This window comes from Diceros bicornis, chromosome 32 (assembly GCF_020826845.1).
Source record: "Diceros bicornis minor isolate mBicDic1 chromosome 32, mDicBic1.mat.cur, whole genome shotgun sequence".
NCBI lineage: Eukaryota > Metazoa > Chordata > Mammalia > Perissodactyla > Rhinocerotidae > Diceros > Diceros bicornis.
In genome coordinates this window covers 27,474,729-27,495,950 of record NC_080771.1, presented here as the reverse complement: position 1 = coordinate 27,495,950, position 21,222 = coordinate 27,474,729, and the positions used below count along the sequence as shown (strand labels likewise).

Genomic DNA, 21,222 nt, shown 5'->3' with positions numbered 1-21,222 from the left:
AATTGCTGCAATTGAGAATGTATTAAGGGCTTCTGCAATGGTTATTTTCTCTCCCCTTGTAAGGTGGTCAGGGCAGGAAGAATTCTCCCCATTTTGCACGTGAAGAAGGTGAGGCCTAGGGTATTGGTTCACAAACTCGTTTGTACATTGGGATCATCATCTGGGCAGTTAAAAAAAATTCTGATACATCCATCAGAAAGGCAGAGATTCTGTTTTGGATGGTATGGGATTCTGCCTGGGAGTAGTGACTCTGTGTGTGTGTGTGTGTGTGTGTGTGTGTGTGTGTGTGTGTGTATTTAAGATCCCCAGGTGTTTCTAATGTTCAGCAAAGTTTAAGAATTGTCTGTGTCAGTGCTTTTCCAACTTTAATAGGCATAGAGATCACCTGGGGATCTACATGAAATTCAGATTCTGAGTCAGCAGGTCTGCGGGGAGCCCCAAGAGTCTGCGTTTCTAACAAGCTCCTAGGTGAGGCTGAGACAGCTGATCCACAGGCCACAGTTTCGTGGCAGGGCCTGGACAGCAGGGAAGTTCTGGACCAAGCGCAGAGAAGAGAGAGTACAGGGTGCTGAGAGAAAGACGGGTATATTGCGGCTGAAATGTCAGGTACAAAGATACATGTGTTGTTCCATGAACTCGGAAAGTGAAGCTGGGGTTGGGTGGGCTTTCTACTCCCTTCCTTCTTCTCCACTTAGCAGATATGTCTCTTCATAATGGTGTAGCTCATCGGATTCCCCAGACCACTACTTGCAGATAACCGATGACCGCTCACTCCTTTCTCTGCCATCCTTGCTAGTAAAAAACTTAGCACTTATGAAATCAAGATGGAATGTCTTTGTTTTTACTACTTACACCATGAGCTCTTTGAGGGTGGGGCTGTTTTTAAATTCATCACCCCTTCCAGTGTTTCCCGCAGTGTCTGCCATGTCATAGATGCAGAGCCTCCCAGGATGTCCCAGGTCTCAGCCCTTCAGCCACAAACATCAAGATTGGCAACCTAGAATACTAGCTAAGAGACTTGCGTCTGAAGGTAGAGAAGTCTGGGTGTCGATACTAGCTTTCTCAGTTCCTATCTTAGCCTCAGTTTTCTCATCTGTAAAATGGGAGTAATAAGAGTTGCAACTGCTAATGGTACGGATAAACTGAGATGAAACATGCCAAGCATTTAGCACAGTGGCTGCACACAGGAAGTAGCCAAGAAACAGCTGCTGAAAATCAACACAAAAAAGGGATGCATGGAATCATTAATGTTTCCTTTGTATCTGGCTTTTTAGTCAGGTCTAATAAGGACACGAAAAAATGAATTCCTCATCTCGCCGTTACCTCAGCTCTTGGCCCAGGAACACAACTACAGCTCACCTGCAGGCCACCATCCTCACGTACTGTACAAAAGGACAGCCGAGGAGAAGGTCCAGCGTTGCCATGGCTACCCGGGGTCCAGCCAGAATTATCTTGGTCACCCCCCAAGTCACTCTCCCCACACATCTCAGAGTCAAGAAACAGAGCATCACCATCGAAGGTTGCAAAAGCAGCATTTTTGTGGACGACGCAAGAAATGTATGTAAGGAAACTTTTTCTTGTTCTGTTCTTCTGTGGGCCCTTGACAGGTTTTCTCAAGTGCTGTTGGGTTGCTGATTTTGCAGGTTAAAATGGGGCTACACTAAGAACCCCCTGAAGTTAGTCTTGGAGACAGACCAGTAATCATCCCTGTCAGGCAAAAACTGGGTGATCAATTCTAGGTTAAACTGGAAAGATTTCAATATTTTTTTTTTTCTCTTTTAGACTCTCCTATTTTTCAGTCAAAGGTTCCAATATCATTTTGGTTCCTGTGCTCATGAGAAAAGTACTTAGTCTTCCAAATGATGAAAGGAATCAGAGGTGTATCCTCAAGTGTGGTTGGGGGTTCCTTTTGAGGACTTTAAGAAGAAACTTCCAGAAAACAACAACATTGGCACCTGAATGGAGGTTAAAGTGAAACACAGGGACCCTTGGGCATGGTTTATACCCAGGCACAGCCATCTGCATTTTCTAGTCCAGCAAGGTCCAATAGAAATATAATGCCAGCCCCAAATGTAATTTTAAATTTTCTAACAGTGACATTAAAAAAACTTTAAGTAATCCATAATACATTTTATTTAACCCAATATATATAAAATATTATCTCAACATGCCATCAATAAAATAAATTATTAATGAGATATTTTACATTCCTTTTTTCATATTAAGGTTTGGAAATCTAGTATTTGTTTTACACGTAGAACACAATTTTGAATCAAATGACAAATTCTCATCAGAAATATTTAATGTGTATCTAAATTTTATAAAATTTAACATTGAAAAGTGGATTTACATACTTGATTTGTTCCAAATATAAAGTTTTTCAATAACGGGATCAAGTATTACTTTTTTAATTAAAATTAAATAAAATTGAAATTTCCATTCCTCCAGTGGCACCAGCCACATTTCAAAGGCTCAGTAGTCATGAGTGACAAATGAGTACCGAGTTGGACAGAGCAGTCAGATGATAGTTCTACCCGTGGAGAAGAGGAACGGGTGTCCCTGAGAAGGTGATTGGGAGCAACCATGAAAGACAGTTTCTACCATTTTAATTGGTTTTTGGGTTTTGGATGCTATTGAAATAGCCTCTTTAAGGAACATATATTTGGCATGGATCTATAATAATAGTGGTATTAATAATAGTAATGTTATTCAAAGAGACAATGATAGATATTTGATATGAGCTGTCCAAACCAATCTCTAGAGCAACCTTATGATTGAGTCTTATGCTCTTTTCATTGATGAGGAAACTGAGACGCAGGGTCACTCATCAAAGTGAACAACTTAAGGTTTTAAATCTAACTCTGACTGGTTTGATCTTTTAATTTCACTCTGTGGAAAGCTGGCTTCACTATTATGACTAATTCCAGTCGTTAAAGTATTAAAATATTTCTATATTAGTAGTACATAGTTAGTGTCCTGAGCTTTCCAAATGCCCTTTTCCACCCCAGCAACCTTTGGACTTGTCATTATCCCTTAACTGAAAGGATCATGCCTGGCCCAATAGGCGCTCCCAGGTCTCTGCTCAAAGCTATACCAGTATCCCTTCTGTTAATGTGGTGCCCACATCTTACCTGTTATAAAGTATTTAATATAGCTTTAAATATCATCCCTGACTATGCTGTTTCCCCAATAACTAAGTCAATATCAGATCAGAGAGTCCTCCTTGACCACATCATCGACCACTCATTTTGCGCTACATTAAAGTTTGTGTTGATGAAACAAGAGTATAAGACCTAGACAGTGTTCTACAGGATATATATTTCTAAATTTTATTTAGAAAATAATATGTAAAGTGTTATCATGAATTCAGATGCAAAGGATAATGTCTATTTCTGCAGTTTTTTAGCAATAAAATAAAATGATCATTTTCTGTTTTTAAAGACTATTCCAAGAAAAGTCAAAAAAGACAATTCAAGAAAAATTGGTTTTTCTTGACCTGCTCTACCAGCTAGAATTGTGGCTTGTTTTCTTTTACTCTTTAGAACATTTTTGAGTTCCACCCATCCATCCACCCATCCATCCACACTTCTATTGAGTGAGTCTTTCTTGACCACATGCTAGGTGTAAAGCCCCAGGACAGACACTGATGGCATCACTTAGCAGTAGATTAGTGAAGTGTCGGTTACATCGTCTCTTTCCTCCCTTCTTCAGATTTCTGTCTATCTCACCCAGATGTTCTCTACTGATTTCACTTCCAAATGCTCTTATGTCCATTGTAGATGCCCCCAAGCCTCCCCCAGAGGACACCTATCTCAGGTTTGATGAATACGGGGGCGCAGGGCGGCCCAGAAGATCAGCTGGAAAATCACAAAAGGGCCTAAACGTGGAAACCCTTGTGGTAGCAGACAAGAAAATGGTGGAAAAGCACAGCAAGGCAAATGTCACCACGTACATTCTTACAGTCATGAACATGGTAAGGGGGGTTGTCAGGACTCCAACCCTCTGGCTCTCCAGAACAGCTCAAGATCATAGAATTCCCTTACACGAGGTGAATAGCAGAGGGAGCCATGTAATTTTATTGAAAATAAGCCCTGAGTTTTATTTAAGGAAATTGGCTTCATGTGTACATATATTTGGTAAAATTGAAGCTTATATACTTATAAATATCTCTGATAGATCTTCCCCCTCCCTCCACAGTTTTGGATATTTTTGGATTTTGTTTCTTTTCTTTTCTTTTTGTTTGATTACAATGGTTTCAACAGGTTTCCAGCTTATTTAAAGATGGGACCATTGGAAGTGATATAAACGTTGTTGTGGTGAGCCTCATTCTTCTGGAACAAGAACCAGTAAGTGGCAGATATCATTTGTTTCTTCATTCATTCTGCCATTCAGGATATACTTACTGGATACCTACTATGTGCCAATCCATGTACTAGTCATTAGAAATTCAAATTTGAAAATATGCTGACCCTACCTTCAAGGAAAGTACAATCTAATAGGGTTGTGTGTTCAAATAAATAAAACATCACAAAATAATTATTCATATATATTTGTGTATGTATACACTGCCACATAAAATATGATTAAGTATGCATATATAACATACATCCAAATATAAAATACAAATATTACGTTATATATAAAAATATTAATATTATGTAGGCATCACAAGGAAGGTGCATTTAGTAATAGATTTAAGGGTTAGTTGGATTTTGCAAGTTGGATATGCTGGCTAATTGTGGGTAAATACAAAAAGATGTTTTGAAAATATACCCAAAATGAGTCATCAGAAAATTGTTGTAGTAAACTTGTAGCACCATCTTAGGTACTACAAAGAACAAATAAGGAATATTTAACTGCCCTTGAATTGATTACAGGGAGACGCAAGACAGAGGCATGGGGCAAATTATAAAAGCAGAACATATAATAAAGTGTTAAATTGCATGGCACACTCTGCTTTGTAGTGTTTTGATGTTGAAACCATATTTTTCTGAAGTGGGATTACCAATCAAACAGACTGTTTTTTAAGTCCCCTGTGGCTTTTCCTCTTCATCTGTAAGCCCAGTAATGAATGTACAAAGCAGGGAGTCAGAGACAAGACAAAAATTAATCTAATTGCCCAGGTGTGTCGAGCTACAGAGGTTAACAACTTGTCAAATTGTTCTTGGAATTTCAGGAAGGTAGAAAGGGTGTGTGTGGTTTGGGAGCCACTTTTGTCTTTAACCTACCACTTAATACTTTGCCCAAGGACTTTGAAGCCAACAGCATGCTAATTTCACTGATAATTAAAGATCTTGTCTGGAAACCCTCAGCTTGACCCAAGTCAATAGTTTTAAGGAAAGATTTTGATTAATAATTATTTTAAGGGCAAGTCCTATCTTATCCTTTAGAATCTTATATTTGTTTCTTTGTCCATTCAGTGAGCTTTCATTTGATTGGTTGATTGATTGGTTGTAACCTATAATGTGCCAACCCTTTGCTGGAAATTTTGACATAGGAGTAAATAAGCTATCGTCACTAACTTCCTCATGCTCTATTGAAGAAGGCATTGAATTTTATCACCATTAATTTATAATTACTTATGTTCTAGAAGTTATAACAGTTTCATAAAGGTGGTACTAGCATGAGATGAACAAAGATGTTCCTAACTGACATGAGGTTATTTGTTGTGGAAATATAATTGGTCATAAACTACACTGCTGAAACTCTGTAGCTAATTTAAATATTGTGAGCATTTACTTGAAGTAGTTATTTTCTTTTTTTTTTTACCAATTGTCTCCAACCTTAGCTCAAGTGTTTTCCTCTACTGACCTTTCTCCCTAGAAACATGGTGTTTCTGTGTTTGCCTGTACAAATGGAACGATTCAGCGTTCTCATCTCTGTGACAAATTCACACTCTGATTTGTGTGGGTTTCCCATAGGGAGGATTATTGATCAACCATCATGCAGACCAGTCTCTGAATAGTTTTTGTCAGTGGCAGTCTGCCCTCATTGGAAAGAATGGCAAGAGGCACGACCACGCCATCTTACTCACGGGATTTGATATTTGTTCCTGGAAGAATGAACCATGTGACACTCTAGGTATGGTATGAACAGATGCTTCATGCATGCCTATGTTAGCAGAAAATGCAGTACACAAACTTTCTGTTGGGTGGGTGGTCCTTATGATCCTTCATAAGGAAACCTAATATTTAGATTGTGGAGTATCTTCACTGTACCTGCTGGTGAATGTTGTTCTGTTTAACTGAACTCTGTGTGGAATGGGGAGCCCATTTGCTTTATTCATTTTGTTTATTTTTCTTTATTAACTCTGTTGATCACCATTGAGGAATGAGATAAATTGTTTAACTAGACAAGTTGTGGGATATTACATAAGCACCATTACTGCAGAACTGAGTAGTTGAAGAGAATTTGACTGGTCTTCATGGGACTTAACTGTGACTCCAGGTAGCAGTGCCTCCTTTAGAAGTTACTCGACCTTTGAAGGACTCAGTTTTTCTATATTTGTATAAGATAGTGAGTAAGGACTAAATCTTTTACATTGATACTATACTTTCTAGTATATTCTATTGCATATAGTAGGAATTCAACAATTTTTTTAATGAAATCATAATCATCTAGATCATTGTTGATGATGATGGTGGTGATGATGATGGTGCTGCCCATGATATGTGCTTATACATTAGGTTTTCTAGATAATCTCTTATATCATGGTAGCAAGGTGGGTGCAATCAATTTCCGGTACGTATTTAAAACTAACTCGGTACATAGCCTTGTTCTACTGATTATGAGGGTGCAAAACTGGGAAGAAAGACATTTAACACTATAATGTAGTTCAAGATAGCATCAAGGACTGGCTGGAATGATTTTATAACTGCTCTTGGAAGGAACTAGTTTTGGGGAACAGGACCGTTTATCACATCATAGTGAATTAAAAAAAAATGAATTTTTAGTCTGCTCACATTGTCCAGACCTTCCCATGTTATCTACTTTAGAAAAAGACAAGAATGTGTGTTCTCTTAGAAAATATACCCTGAGATTTCGTGCTAATACTACAGTTAAGTGATCATTTTGAATTGGTTTAGCTATTATTTAGCAGTTGCTCTGACCCAAATAATAAACTTAGATAAGGCATAAAAATGTCCTATGACTTACTATCCTATAAATAAAATGGGAATTACATTACTTGTACTGATTTCACAGGATTGTTAGGAGGATCAATTGATGACAATATCTTAAAAAGCAAGAAAGTATTAATTACTGCTTTTCTCTGTTTGGACAGGACAGAGAACCGTATACCTTTAGTGTTTTCCTGCAAAAAAATTAAATACATTCATTAATCTATTAAACTGAAACTGTGCAGAACATTTTGAGGACATAAGAAATGATCAGGTATCTGAGTGTGTTTTCTTTGGACTAACACTTGAAATTGATCTTTCAATAGGGTTTGCCCCGATCAGTGGAATGTGCAGTAAGTACCGAAGTTGTACCATCAATGAGGACACGGGGCTTGGCCTGGCCTTCACCATAGCTCATGAGTCAGGGCACAAGTAAGTGACCCCTTGATTCACCACTTTATGTGAAAGCTGGTTGGGCAATTCATTGGCATTCCTCTAATGATTATTATTGATCTAGGGAGAATATATAGGTAAATCTTGTGTAAAGCTTAGAATCGTGCCTGACGTTAAGAAGGGCCCAGTAAAGGCCAATCATTGTTGATGTTGCTTTTTTTAAAAACAATGTTTAATAGCCCATAGTATTACACTGTGTGCGTAAATGGATACCTAGACATATACTAGGCATACTAAGCTATCTAAGGGGGCTTTTAGGCATTTGTTTATTTTATTCCATGTTTTGATACAATGAAGATACTTTTAGTTCTTTAGATAAAAGGAAAAAATCATGGAGACATGTAAATTCCCAGAATGTAATGTCATGCTACTTGTTTAAAAACTTTTGATGCATATACTGGATACTCTCTTAGTTGGTGTCTTTGCATGTACATAATAGTCTTTTAATTGGTGTTAGTAAGCCTTTCTTTTGTGAGAATAAAGTTAAAAATGAAGAGTGAGAAACCTAAAAGTAATAAGATGAATTTGTTTTATGAGGCATAGAGTCTGGTGTGGAGACAATTCTATATAGAATTTTCAAACATTATTTGAGAATAGCATCTACATTGGAATAGCATACTGCTTTACAAAATGACTATTTCAAAAGACAGTGCTTTTTGGATGTATGAGTTTAGGAATGTGTGTGTGTGTGTGTGTATGTGTGTATTTTCAACATTTATATTGAATGCTCATTTTCAGAGCATCTAATTAATTTCTGACTTAAATATAAAAGCAAACATCATCCATTCCAGAACCATAATTCATACATTGATATTTTGGTGTTAGTGTGTCTTATGAGCTAGATTTATTATCTTTAGGAAATTTGAATTTTGACCATTGCTGTTATCTAACAGTTTCCCAGCATTTTATGTATTTACACAACCACTTTCTTAGCAAGATATAAATGAATCAATTTTATTGCAAATGGAGGTGGAAAAATGCCCACTAGATACTAGGTCCCTTTGTACAGAGCAGGAAATAAAATATCTGTAAATGTCAAACATGTATTTCCAAATTTGTTTCACCAGCATAAAGTCCAAATTAAAAAGTCTCACTTTTCAAATTACTGACCATTAAAAATTTAATTATCTTTGCTTATGAGTCGAAGTTACCAAAGTCAAAATCCAGCATTTTAGAAAAGGAAAAGCAAAGACATTCTCCAGGTAGTATGGGAGAAAAGAGTCAAATGTAGAGTCAAATAAAATACATACTCAGTTCTAGATAACAGGGCCTTATAGAGTTAAATTTTGAAAGAGACGATTCATGAGATTTTAATGTGACTTTTGACATGTGCTAAAGAAAATACATATCATCATCTAAAATGCTGTTAAATCAAAGTAAATTAGAAAATTAAAAAATTTTAGGGTCAAAATTCAGTTCAAACTTGGTTTTTTTATGTCCATAAAACTCCAGTGAAGTGCCAATTTAATTACATTTTCCTCTTTGAATAATGGCTTCAGTTTCTCACCATTCTATCCTTGTTTCTGGGATTCTTTCTCTTTCCTCTGGTACTTTATACACAGGTCTCCTTGTGCTTTTGACTTTCACAAATATATTTAGAAAGGGTGTCTCCAAAACAAACCCCCTTAGTTTCCTGGTTACGTAGAAAGAAGAATTGAATTGGGCAAAGCTGAGGATGAGAAAAACGTTTTCCCTGAGTATGTGTTGAGGTTAATAAATACCTATTTGTGAATGTGTCACCAAAGACCTGGGGCATTCACCAATAGGATCACAGTATACCACCATCCTGCTCTTACTTGCCTGATAAATTGGGAGGAATGCTGGAAAAATGGCTAGTTTATAGACATGAGTCACCACAAAATCATATCTATGGTTATAACATAATTATTTATTTGGTATAGGCTATCTTCAAAAGATAGCTATTAATAAGAATAACACGTTTATTTCCACACAAATCATATCTGCCTCATAAAAATATGTTCTTAAGAGGCAAATTTTACTCCTTTAAATAATTAGGTTAAGAACAATATAAATTAATGATAAAACTGATATCCCTCCATCTTCTGCCTCCCTAGAAAAAACAAAAAGCTTTTTTGGTTACTGAATTTTTAGAGATGACCAAAGAAGCTTTTCCCCCATCCCCTATCACCTTACTATGGCCTGAAGTAAGCTCTGTCTTTATGGTGTATGTATCATATGTGGGTATATACGTAATGTCACATTTATTTTACCTGTAAGGAGATTTGCGAATCATTTAGGTGTAATGAACATGATTTCTAGGGAGTAAACCACCTAAAATTATTTTTACTCTCCAGTTGCTAGAACCTTCAGTGCTGAAATGGGACACATCCAAGTCTTCCCATAAAAATGCATTCAAAAGAAGTCCTTCATAGCCTTCAATAGATGGATTCAACCATGAATTTTTAAAGATGTTTATGATTATAGGGGAGTTATAATTGTAATCGGTTTGTGATTTCAGCTAATAAATTGATCATTAGAAGTTTACTTGTCACACTGGCCATTTGCATGAATAGTCCCTAAACAACTTATAATCAGCTTCTCTCTGTACCTACCTCCTACTCACTCTGAACTTCCTTGCCACAGTTCCACAATTAGTGGCAAGAGGAGAATTTTGCTATTTGAAAGAAAAGAATTTGACTATCCCATCACTTTAGTTTAGCTTAGAAATCTTGACCAAAATTTTCTCACCCTTAAACTATGTAGCAGGGGTACTATTTTTTGATTTTGTGGCCAAGACATAATATAACAAAGCCTTTACCATTCTTTAGAATTTTCTACATGAATTTTAACAACACTACATAGTAACTCATTTTTGTCTGTCTCATTTCTTACAATTTCGGTAACTCTCTCCCTCACTTGGATTCGTTGATTCTCACTGCATCTTTTTCTTCCTCTGGTTATAATTTAGAAAATGGGTTCAAAGAAGGCTTTTTGTTTTTTTCTTTCAGTTTTGGCATGATTCACGATGGAGAAGGCAACCCCTGCAGGAAGGCTGAGGGCAATATCATGTCTCCCACGCTGACGGGAAACAATGGGGTGTTTTCGTGGTCTTCGTGTAGCCGGCAATATCTCAAGAAATTCCTTAGGTAAGACAAGGCAAAGCCAAGGGTATTCCCAAGTTTGGAGTGGTGACAGCGAAGAATGTTCAACAGTTGCGAAAACAAATCCTCAGTGGATTGATGGTGATGATGAAGATGATGATGATGACATTGTCATTATTATTGTTGAAAAAAATACATTGAAGGTCTAATACTGTGCTAAATGCTCTCCACATATTGCCTCATTCAATACTCACAGCAATCCTATTATCCTCATTCTAGAATTGAGGAAATTGAGTCTTAGGGAGGTTAATTGTGTTGTTTAAGGTCGTACAGCTGGTAAGTTGTAGACATAAGACTCACACTTAGGTCTGTTATGTCTCCAAGATCTGTGCTTATAACTATCTTTCCACTATGACCTCCAGAGGTTGCTAGATATATTGTCTTTTTACTGTGACTAATTGTTTTAATCTGATCAATCAATTTAGTCATAAGAGTATTAAAAATGCTAAAATGGTATGCATGTTTTATAATGAATGGAGCATTGTCTTGATTGGCTATTTTGTTTGAAGTGGGCACAAGCTAGCTCTGTATTCAAAGACATCCAAAGAGGATGATAGCTGTGTAAAATCCCTTTGATAACTCAAACCTCCTAGACTGCATTAGTAAAACGGGAGTTAGGAAGGTAAGACTATTTGATTCATGTTAAATGATAAACCCAAAGTTGAAACTCTTTGAAGTTTCCTTTAATTTTATTTAGCTATAATATATATTTGACCATTTGACCATTGAAATAGCACTATAGTTGTCATATACAGTCATGCATCGCTTAACAATGGGGATACAGTCTGAGAAATGCATCAAGTGATTTCGTCGTTGTGTGAACACCATAGAGTGTATTTACACAAACCTAGATGGTATAGCCCACTATACACCTAGGCTGTATGGCACTAATCGTATGGGACCACCATCTTATATGTAGTCCATCATGACTAAAATGTTCTTTGGCGGATGACTGTGTATATATTTTATTAACTGTATATATGTTTTATTAATCTACGTTGACTCACAAGAACACTCAGGTTCTAATCCCAACTCCCTTTGACGAAATGTTAGGGAAACTTAACAAAGTTTCTTTGGGAATTGATATTATTGATACTTTTTTTTAAACCTGTGCTACTGCATATTATTTGCAGATGTTTACAGAATTAGCAATACACACAGGCAAAACTACTTAAATATAAACATGTCTAACCGAAAGATGTCCCAAAGGATAGTAAAAAATTGACAAATCTTTTGCTAATAATAAGCTTTGTCACATAGGAGATTTTCTTAGTAGTTTTAAATTTTTGATATGGGGCCTGAAATGATCTTTTCTACCTCATGTGACAATGGAATCAGTAAATATTATAAATGAAGGCCAACTTAATATAGATTCAATTTCCATCATTAATATGATATAGTAAATGCTTTTGGATAACAGCTAACTTTAAATGTTTACTATGCTGTGTTAAGCCCCGTTACATTTTCTTGTTGATCTGTTAACAACTCTTACGGAAGTCATTGTTGTCAGTAATGAGATGTGTAAGAGCTGGTCTTGGTTGCATGGTTGACTATGACCACCATCTGTCTGACTTTAAAATCACGACCGCCATGCTATTTTACCTCTCATTGATATTGTGGTTTAATTATTTAAGTAAATGGAGATAATTTAAGTAAATGGTGCTTTCTAAGAATGTCCATGCCATTAAGACTGATTTTTTTTTTTTTTTTTTTTTTTTTTTTATTTGTGAGGAGATCAGCCCTGAGCTAACATCCGCCAATCCTCCTCTTTTTTTGCTGAGGAAGACGGCCCTGGGCTAACATCGGTGCCTATCTTCCTCCACTTTATATGGGACGCCGCCACAGCATGGCTTACCAAGCAGTGCGTCGGTGCGCGCCCGGGATCCGAACCAGCGAACCCCGGGCCGCCGCAGCGGAGCGCGCGCACTTAACCGCTTGCGCCACCGGGCCGGCCCCAAAGACTGATTTTTTTTCTCAACACATCCCAGTTAAACGTACCTCAGGGAAATTGTTCTGCCTTATGCCCCAATATGTCCTTTCTCCTGATTTCTTTCAAAAACCGTATTCATTTTTTGCCTGTAAAGATTATTTGAGGTAAAGTACATCTTTGACCACTGCCCCATTATCTGTAGAAAATACAACATGACTTTCGACTCCATGAAGACAGGTACTGACTCTCTCTAGTTTATTTTGTACCTTTAGGGCTCAGCCTAATGTTTATCACACTCAATATTGAGTAAGCACTCAATAAAAATTTGTTGAATAGTGTTGAACGGGACTGTTGGGGAGAGTTCTCAAGTACGTATGTATGTTGACATGACCCATCTCCTAGCTGGCCAAGCCAGTTCACTTGGATGCTGTAATGTCCTGTACCATGTAAAACCTTCCTGGCTGTGTAAATTCATCTTCTTGGACAGGATAGGACTCGCTTTTTGGAATAAAGATACATTTAACTTGAAGCATATACTTGTTTCTTTAGCTGTGTTATATTTTTCTCTGCATGAATGCATTCAGAGGTATATCGTTTGAAGTGGAAAGATTGCAGATAAACATGGTCATTAATAAGGATGTGTTGTCACTGCAGTACACCTCAGGCTGGGTGTCTGGTGGATGAGCCCAAGCAAACAGGACAGTATAAATATCCGGACAAACTCCCAGGACAGATTTATGATGCTGACACACAGTGCAAGTGGCAATTTGGAGCAAAAGCCAAGTTATGCAGCCTCGGTTTTGCGAAGGTATGTTTGCTTGTGATTACAAACTTACATTAAGATCCTGCAATGCATCTGTGTACCTAACAGAAGTATAAACATTTGGTTTGCTAAGGCCAAGGGTCAGAGTCTGGGTTATCTCTAAAATGTCAGTTGTTTGGCATGATAATTAAGTGGCAATTTTACTGTCAATGAATTATCCAGGCTTGTCCCCCATAGACCATGTCTGGTTTAAATACTGTCTGACTACATCCTTGGGAGAAAATTCCTCCTTTGTCGATGAAGATTTTATCACAAGTAGTAAATCTGAGTAATAGAGCTTTACCTACTTCTCATCTCTCTTTTTGTTATTGTTGTGTTCATATTCCCTTTTAATGTGATACATTTAAAATCATCACCACCTCAAAATACACACATATGCCTTTTAAAGTATACGAAAACTATTGTCAGCAGCCAGCTTTTTTTTTTTGATATGTAAAAGTTCAAGGTGTATCTTAGTAATCTCAATAAGATTTTGGGTCAAGTCTTTCATTCAATATTGTGAGAAAGATAAATGGGAAAAAGCAAAAGTTCAGGATGTAGCGACGGCAGGAATATTGTTCCAGTTGGTGAGGAACTACATCACTGACAATCTCAACATCACTAAAAAGTAGAATCATTTTTAACTTGGTATATTCCTAGCATTCAAAGAGAAACATGGACATCCTACATATCTGGATACAGGGAAGTATGGAGTTTTATAGCTCCTTTTCCATCCCTTATTCCCACTCTTTCTTTTTCTACTTCTCTTCTTTTCTTCTCCCTCTTCCTCTTTCTCCACCACCACCATCATTACCAACAGCACCACTACCAACCATCACCCCGTCATTATCAACAGCACCACCTCCACCATTGCCACCACCACTACCATCACCATCCACCACCATCCACCATCACATCCAGCAGTTGTTAAGTGAGCCTCTGCTCCACATAAGGCATTCTACTTAGAGGCTTACTTTACTTTCTCAATCTTCACAAAAACCTTTTGAAGTTAGAAGTATCACCACTTCTTACCTGGAGCTTAGAGAAGGTATTCAATTTGCCCAAAGCCACAAAACTTTCAAATGGTGAAACCTAAACAAAACCACGTTGATGTTAAGCTTCCTTCTCCCCATTAGTTAATACCAGTGCTTCCTAAGCTTCAGTCATTAACATTAACATTCAGTCGTTAACAATTACCTTCATCAGTCATGCTGTATCTCTGTCTTATTATTCACTTGTTGCTTTTCTATAAATCAACTCACTTAAAAATATATCAGTCCAGCCCTAAGAAATAATAACCATCAAATCACAGGTTTGATATGGGATTACATATTTTTCTAATGCAATTTAAATGTATAACTATTAGGAAAGTTTATACATACACCATCCACAGTTTTTTTGGTGTATCCTCCATGGTACATGGACCTTACTTTGGCAAATGCTGGCGTATCATATGTAAAAATTAGTAAATTTACAACTGTTTCTTTCTTTATTTTTTAAATTTTTTGTTTATTGCAGTAACATTGGTTTCTAACACTGTATAAATTACAACTGTTTCTAATTGCCTATTAAGTTAATACATTTGGCAGAAGTAAGTAGCCATTCACTATACTGAAAAAGTTTGTCTGCTAAATTTGTTTCCTGTTTGCTTCATTCTTACAGGATTCACTGGCTTATTCATTAATCAAATACTTTATTAAGCACTTACTATGCAGGAAATGCACAATTGATAATGAGTTTGATTTTTCTTTAGAAATATATTACTATCATTCCTACAGGATCATACATTCAACAAACATTTGTGGGGTGCCTGTTCTGTGTCAGGCAGTGTGCAAGACTTCAACAACCATTTTTAAATTATAGATCTTTTTCTGGAACCACACCATATTTTTGAAAGACAGCATCTCAGTGTGATGGTCTTTCCTGGGAAGTGAAGCAGAGGGAAATGGAAATTCCAGACTAGAAGACTGAATAAAATAAGGAAAGGCACAGAGATAGGAATGCCTGGATGGGTAGAGAGAATTGCTTAAGAGAGATTGTTCAAGATGATGATGAGGTAAGATAGAGAAGGTAGAGTTGGTTGGTGTATCCTGAATGTGGAATATTGTTTTTTCCCCACAGTCTTGCTTTTGGTATTATTCCTAAACCTACTTGTAACTTGAACCATGACTACGCTTCTGAGCATCATAATTAGTTCCCTGCCAGGCCCCAGTTAGGAGAATTCCAAAACAACAAAATCTCTTATCTGTGCTATTGGTCTGAACCGTTTAGACCAACTCCAACAAGGAAAAGGAGGAAGTTTGTTTTCAGGGTCTTTTTTGTCCTATCATTACTTTCCCTTTCTAACTTTTTCTCCTCAATCTGCCTATTTTTTCTCTATGCCTCTTAGAAAGGCAGTTTTGCACAGTGGTTAGAAGCACAAAAATAATAATACTCAAAGTATCCTCTTGAACCAGCAGGTGCAGTATAGCAGCAGCCTCTGGAACTGGTTAGAAACGCAGATACTCGGGTCTCATCCCAGACTCAGGGAATAGGAAACTTGGACCGTAGGACTTGGCAAACTATGTTTGAACACGGGCTCTAGGTGATCCTGATGCATGCCCAAGGGTGAAAACTGAATTAGACAATCTTAAGTGTTACACCTTAAGTGTTATATCTCTGGCTTTTGGAGTTAGTTAGAACTGGGTTTAAAACCTTTTTCCATCACTTCCTAGAATCTTGAGCAAATGACTTAACCTCTCTCGGCTTTTATATCCACATCTAAAAGTGAGACTAATAATAATTCTTCCCTGTTAATTGTAAGGATTTATCTCTTCATACAGTTGCACCACTTAATAAATCATAGGGGTTTTCTTCTTGCTCTCCTCCTTATACCTTCAACAGCATCATCAGCATCACACCTGGCTGTTCTCTCACAGCGGCTTCCTTGTCCAAGGGCCTGGGGCTGGCTGTTTTTCATCACTTATCCCATCTTCCCTCCTCTCCCAACCTCAAGTGTTCTGTGTCTTTGGCATATCAAACTTGATCTCTGTTCCCTTTCGAAGTGTTCAAGAAAATGAGTTGTTAATCTGGCTAATGGTTCCACATTATTTGAACAGACCTAGAGGAGGGTTACCTCTATAGCAATTGAGGAGAAAATGCATTTGATTATTGTGCATTCGTTAAATGCTTACTGACTCTGAGTAAATCAGTGCTGTTTGCCAAAATGCCCCAAGTGCTGTAAGAGACTCTGATCAATGCTTCCAATGCTGCTTATTTCACAAGTTAGAAATGAGCAACCTGTCCTCTGCACCTCGGTTGCCAGCAGTTACTATCATATAGCAGAAGCTTCATAAATGCTCATTGGTAGATGCACCAAGAGAGTTTGAAGAAGAATAGGAATTATGAGGAAGATATTTGACTTCTAATGAATATTTCCAGGCCCATCACCTCGGAGAGCATTTCCTTTGAAGGAAAAGGCATGCCAAAAATAGTGGGATGGGCATTTATTTCTTCTTTCAAAGAGTGAAAGTGGTCAAAAGGTACAAACTTCCAGTTATAAAATAAATGTCATGAAGATGTGCTGTACAGCATGGTGAGTATAGTTAATAATACTGTACCACATATTAAAAAGTTGCTGAGAAAGTAGATCTTAAGTCTTCATCACAAGAAAAAAAAATTTTGTAACTGTATATGGTGATGGATATTAACTAGACTTATTGTGGTGATCATTTCACAATATATATAAATATCAAATCATTATGTTGTACACCTGAAGCTAATATAATGTTATATATCAATTATACCTCAATAAAAAAATTATTCAAAAAAATTTGACATTGGGATAAAAGAATGGAGAATAAAGAGAAACTTTGTAGTATCTAAATCACACCTACTTTGTAATCTACTAAATTTATTACATCACATTTCAACTTCTATTAAGTTCCCCCATGGACTTATGTTCCAAGTATATTGATGTTGTATGTTTTTCAAACATTTCCTGCTTTCACATCTACAAGCCTTGTATCTATGCTTCCCATCCTAGAAGGCTGCATGGTTGTCCATGTGACAAATATCTAATCATTTTTTATTGCTGTTAAAGATTCAGCCCAAGCATTGCCTCCTTTTTTCCCCAAGAAGATTTAAACATTCCTTTCTCTGGGCTCCATCTCCACCCTATCTGTCACCATCATAAACTTGTGATCCTATACTATAACTGTCTGTCCATGTATATCTCTTGCCTGAGTAGATGGAGAGTGTCTGCAATGCCTGGCATGTACCTGACATATTAGCAGATACTCAGTAATTATTTATTGGATTTACAAGGATAACCAAAGCTAACGTGTTTTTACCACTTCCAATGTCCAAAAGTGGAGGATTTTGCCTCTGTCCCCTTCTCATCCCTCCTCAAAGAAGCAAGAGAGACTTATCCGGGAGAAAGAGAGGAGTCCAAGATGACTCCAGGATTTTTGGCCTGAGCAACTACAAGTCTGGAGGTGTCATAAAGTGAGCTGAAGAAGGCTGAGCATGGAACGGGTTTTGCGGGACAGATGGAGAATTTTGTTTTGGATGTGTTAAGGTCAAGATGCTTTATGAAATTTGTTTTGCGAAGACCATTAACATTTTTAGCACGTCAGGTTTCACTTGAAGGGGCATCCATCCTTTAGAATAAAACTGGACAACGTGGCCAACAAGTGACAGGACAGAATAATGTACAGCATTGAGACTCTTTTCTTAAAAACCACATCCAGACAACATGAGACCTTGGAGTCTCTGTGGTTACTTCTTTATTCCCTTAAATTATGACTTAAGTCTAGTGAATTATAGATAAGGAAAAGTTAGTTGAATATGGTAGAAAAAAAAGAGGGAAGAACAAGCAAAAAAGTGCAAACTCCCATTTCTGTTTACTTTGAAAGGGAGCTTTCTCAGAGGGCTCTCAGAGTCGCCAAAGCATGCAGTTGGCTGTAATTACGTTTGACTTCTGTACTTCACCACAAAAGAAATAACATGTTCATACAGCCTGTCTTATTTCGCTCTGGAATCCCTGTGTTTTTGTGTTTTGCTTTATTTTCCTGGTCGTCTCCAGCTGCTCCTTTTCCTTAACCCTGTGGCTTGGCATTGGCTGTGGAATCTGGGCCTCCTTTGCTTTGGTCTGCCCTGGGGTCATTTTGGTGGCCGCCATATTGGCTATAGGTGTGGGTTATGGCTTTTCCCTGGCTGTAAGAAGGAAAATAATTTAATTCTGAAAGGCTTTCTAACAGTGGCTTTAGTTGTTTCAATGGTTACCTCTTATTCCTCCATTTTGATGTAGACTGTCCTTTTTCCATATAATTTGTTCCCCAGACCCAGGGTGACACAATATGGGAGCACGCGGAGATGATGAACCTGGATCACTTTGTTGAAAGGCTGCCTTATGATTTCTACTACTGTTGGTAGCAGGTCCATTTCCATGGGAAATATTTATATATTGTGTCTTATGAGCTGTTTTGAGATTTGGAAGTGGTGTGTGTGGCACATGTCTGGGACTGTTGCTGCTGGTGGTGTTTCCAAGCAGAGTCCTGAATATCCTTCCATTCTCTTTGGGGGAAAGGATTTTATGGTCTATAAGACCAGACTGACTGAACATATCTCTGGTTTCCCTATGTTTTCTTTTCTCAGTCCTGTGGAAAACTTTTTTTGTGAAATACTTCTAAGTGTGTTCTTGCCATATTTTCTAACTGTGAAATCTGCATTAACTGGAAGGCTTGGGGAATTGGGTGCCTGGTTAATTGAATTTTCAGGGTTACCACAAGTGACCACAAAAATCATTTTGTTTCCTCCCTGGTTGTTAATATTTTCCCCAAAATGTATGTGTTCACGTTTCTACCTTGTAAATAGAATGTGGCAAACAAAATAGAATCACTTTAAAATTTCATGATTTTGACATGCCATTAGCGATGACATTCTGAATAGCAGCTTCAACTGTTTGAGCTGGAAGGAATCTGGTTCAGTCCCCTTTACTTGTAATAAGCAGCTCCTCTTTAAAATAGGAGAAGTCGAGAGCTTTCTAACATCTGTGAATAGCAAATCGATGTCCAGAATCCATCCGTGGTCAAGGACCTGGACTCTGGAATCAGTCCACTTTGTGTCCTGACTTTGCCCTTTACCAGCTGTGTGACTTGACAGCTTTGAAAGTGTCGGTAGCTTGCTCAGTTTCCTCATCTAATGAGTTTATATGAGGAATTGGTTTAGCATCCACCACTAAATGGTGTTGTAACAGTATTAGTTTCCTACAGCTGCTGTATTTCAACAAATGTAGTGACTTAAAACAACACATTTATTTTCTTACAGTTTTGGAGGTAGACATTTGAAATGAGTCTCACTGGGCTAAAATCAAGTGTTGGCAGGGTTGTGTTTCTTCTGGAGGCTCTAGAAGAGAAGCCATTTTCTTGCCTTCTCCAGCTTCTAGAAGACACCTGTATTCCTTGGCTCATGGCACCTTCTTCCATCTTCAAAGCTAGCAACATCCCCCTTAGTCTTCCTTCCACTGTCATCTCTCTGGTTCTCTTCTATCTTCCTCTTTCCTATTTAAGGATCCTTGTGATTACCTTGGGCCCATCTAGAAAATTTAAGATCGTCTCCCCATCTCAAGGTCAACTGATTAGCAACCTTAATCTTGTGTGCGACTTTGATTCTCCTTTCCTGTATAACCTCACATATTCCCAAATTCCAGGAATTAGGATGTGGTCATCTTTGGGAGACATTATTCTGCCTACTATAGTCTAGCATGAAAGTGAAATTATTTCATAGGTCTAGTGTGAAAATTGAATTGTATAAATGCTTGAAAATGACTATAAAGATGAAGAAGGTAGTGATGATGATCATTTACATCATTTATCCTTGAGAACAATGCTTTAGAGGCAAGTGCTAATTTTATCACTATTTTATTTACAGGTGAGGAAACTACAGCTTAAAAGATATAACATGTCATGCCACAGGTCTATAACATGTCTATAACAGGGCATGCAACCTGAATTCCAGGACAAGAATTTGAATCAGATTTGCTTTTTATTCCAGTCTTGGCCTATTCTGCTTCACTGGTTGTAGTTGTTATTATTATTATTATTATAAACAAGGTCTCTTAGTTTCAAGTGTTCTCTAAATTAATTATTGTTACCTCCAAGTCATTACTAAACACACATGAATATATGGGTAATGTAGAAACTTCCTGCTTACAGTTGTTTGCTAGAACATATTTCTGGTTACCTTGTTGCTACCAACTTCTCTTGCCTCTACTTTCTGGATACTTTGTCTCATTTTGGCCATCTCAAAATATAATATTGTGTACAAAAGCTTTGAATACTTTTTGTTTTTATTGTATCATCACTCTTATCATCTCCTTCTTACCTTTCAGGACATTTGCAAATCACTTTGGTGCCACCGAGTGGGCCACAGATGTGAGACCAAGTTTATGCCTGCGGCGGAAGGGACCGTTTGTGGCTTGAGTATGGTAAACAGCATACTTGTTAGTTTTTAGTTCTAGAAACTTGATAAAGCGTAGAACCCAAACTATTTGTACTGTGACCTTAGAATGGAATGCCTTGGCTGCATATATTTTCTGACTTCTCTTTAAATTAACCAGATTTATTTAGCAGTTACTATAAAAACTCTATGCTAGTTATCACCCAGTTGGCTCAATTGTTTAAGATTTTTTTTCTTTTTGCCTTTGTTTTCCATTTTTAGATGGAGGCTTGGGTCAAAATATTTCTATTTGAATGAGTTGTTAGGTTTCATTGTATACCCTTTGCCTTTTAAACTTGGTGCAGTCCGGTGAAGCCT

General features: G+C 37.4%; 1 protein-coding gene across 1 annotated transcript in view; it reads left to right on the top strand.

The window, feature by feature from the left end:
- The window catches only part of ADAMTS18 (ADAM metallopeptidase with thrombospondin type 1 motif 18), a 123,804-nt gene that overhangs the window by 57,026 nt on the left and 45,556 nt on the right, over positions 1-21,222 (top strand). The window contains exons 4-11 of the mRNA XM_058528325.1: positions 1,275-1,557; positions 3,780-3,973; positions 4,263-4,346; positions 5,922-6,081; positions 7,445-7,550; positions 10,541-10,678; positions 13,278-13,431; positions 20,798-20,893. Coding sequence (XP_058384308.1) covers positions 1,275-1,557; positions 3,780-3,973; positions 4,263-4,346; positions 5,922-6,081; positions 7,445-7,550; positions 10,541-10,678; positions 13,278-13,431; positions 20,798-20,893 — 1,215 coding nt within the window. The remainder of the gene's footprint in view (positions 1-1,274; positions 1,558-3,779; positions 3,974-4,262; positions 4,347-5,921; positions 6,082-7,444; positions 7,551-10,540; positions 10,679-13,277; positions 13,432-20,797; positions 20,894-21,222) is intronic.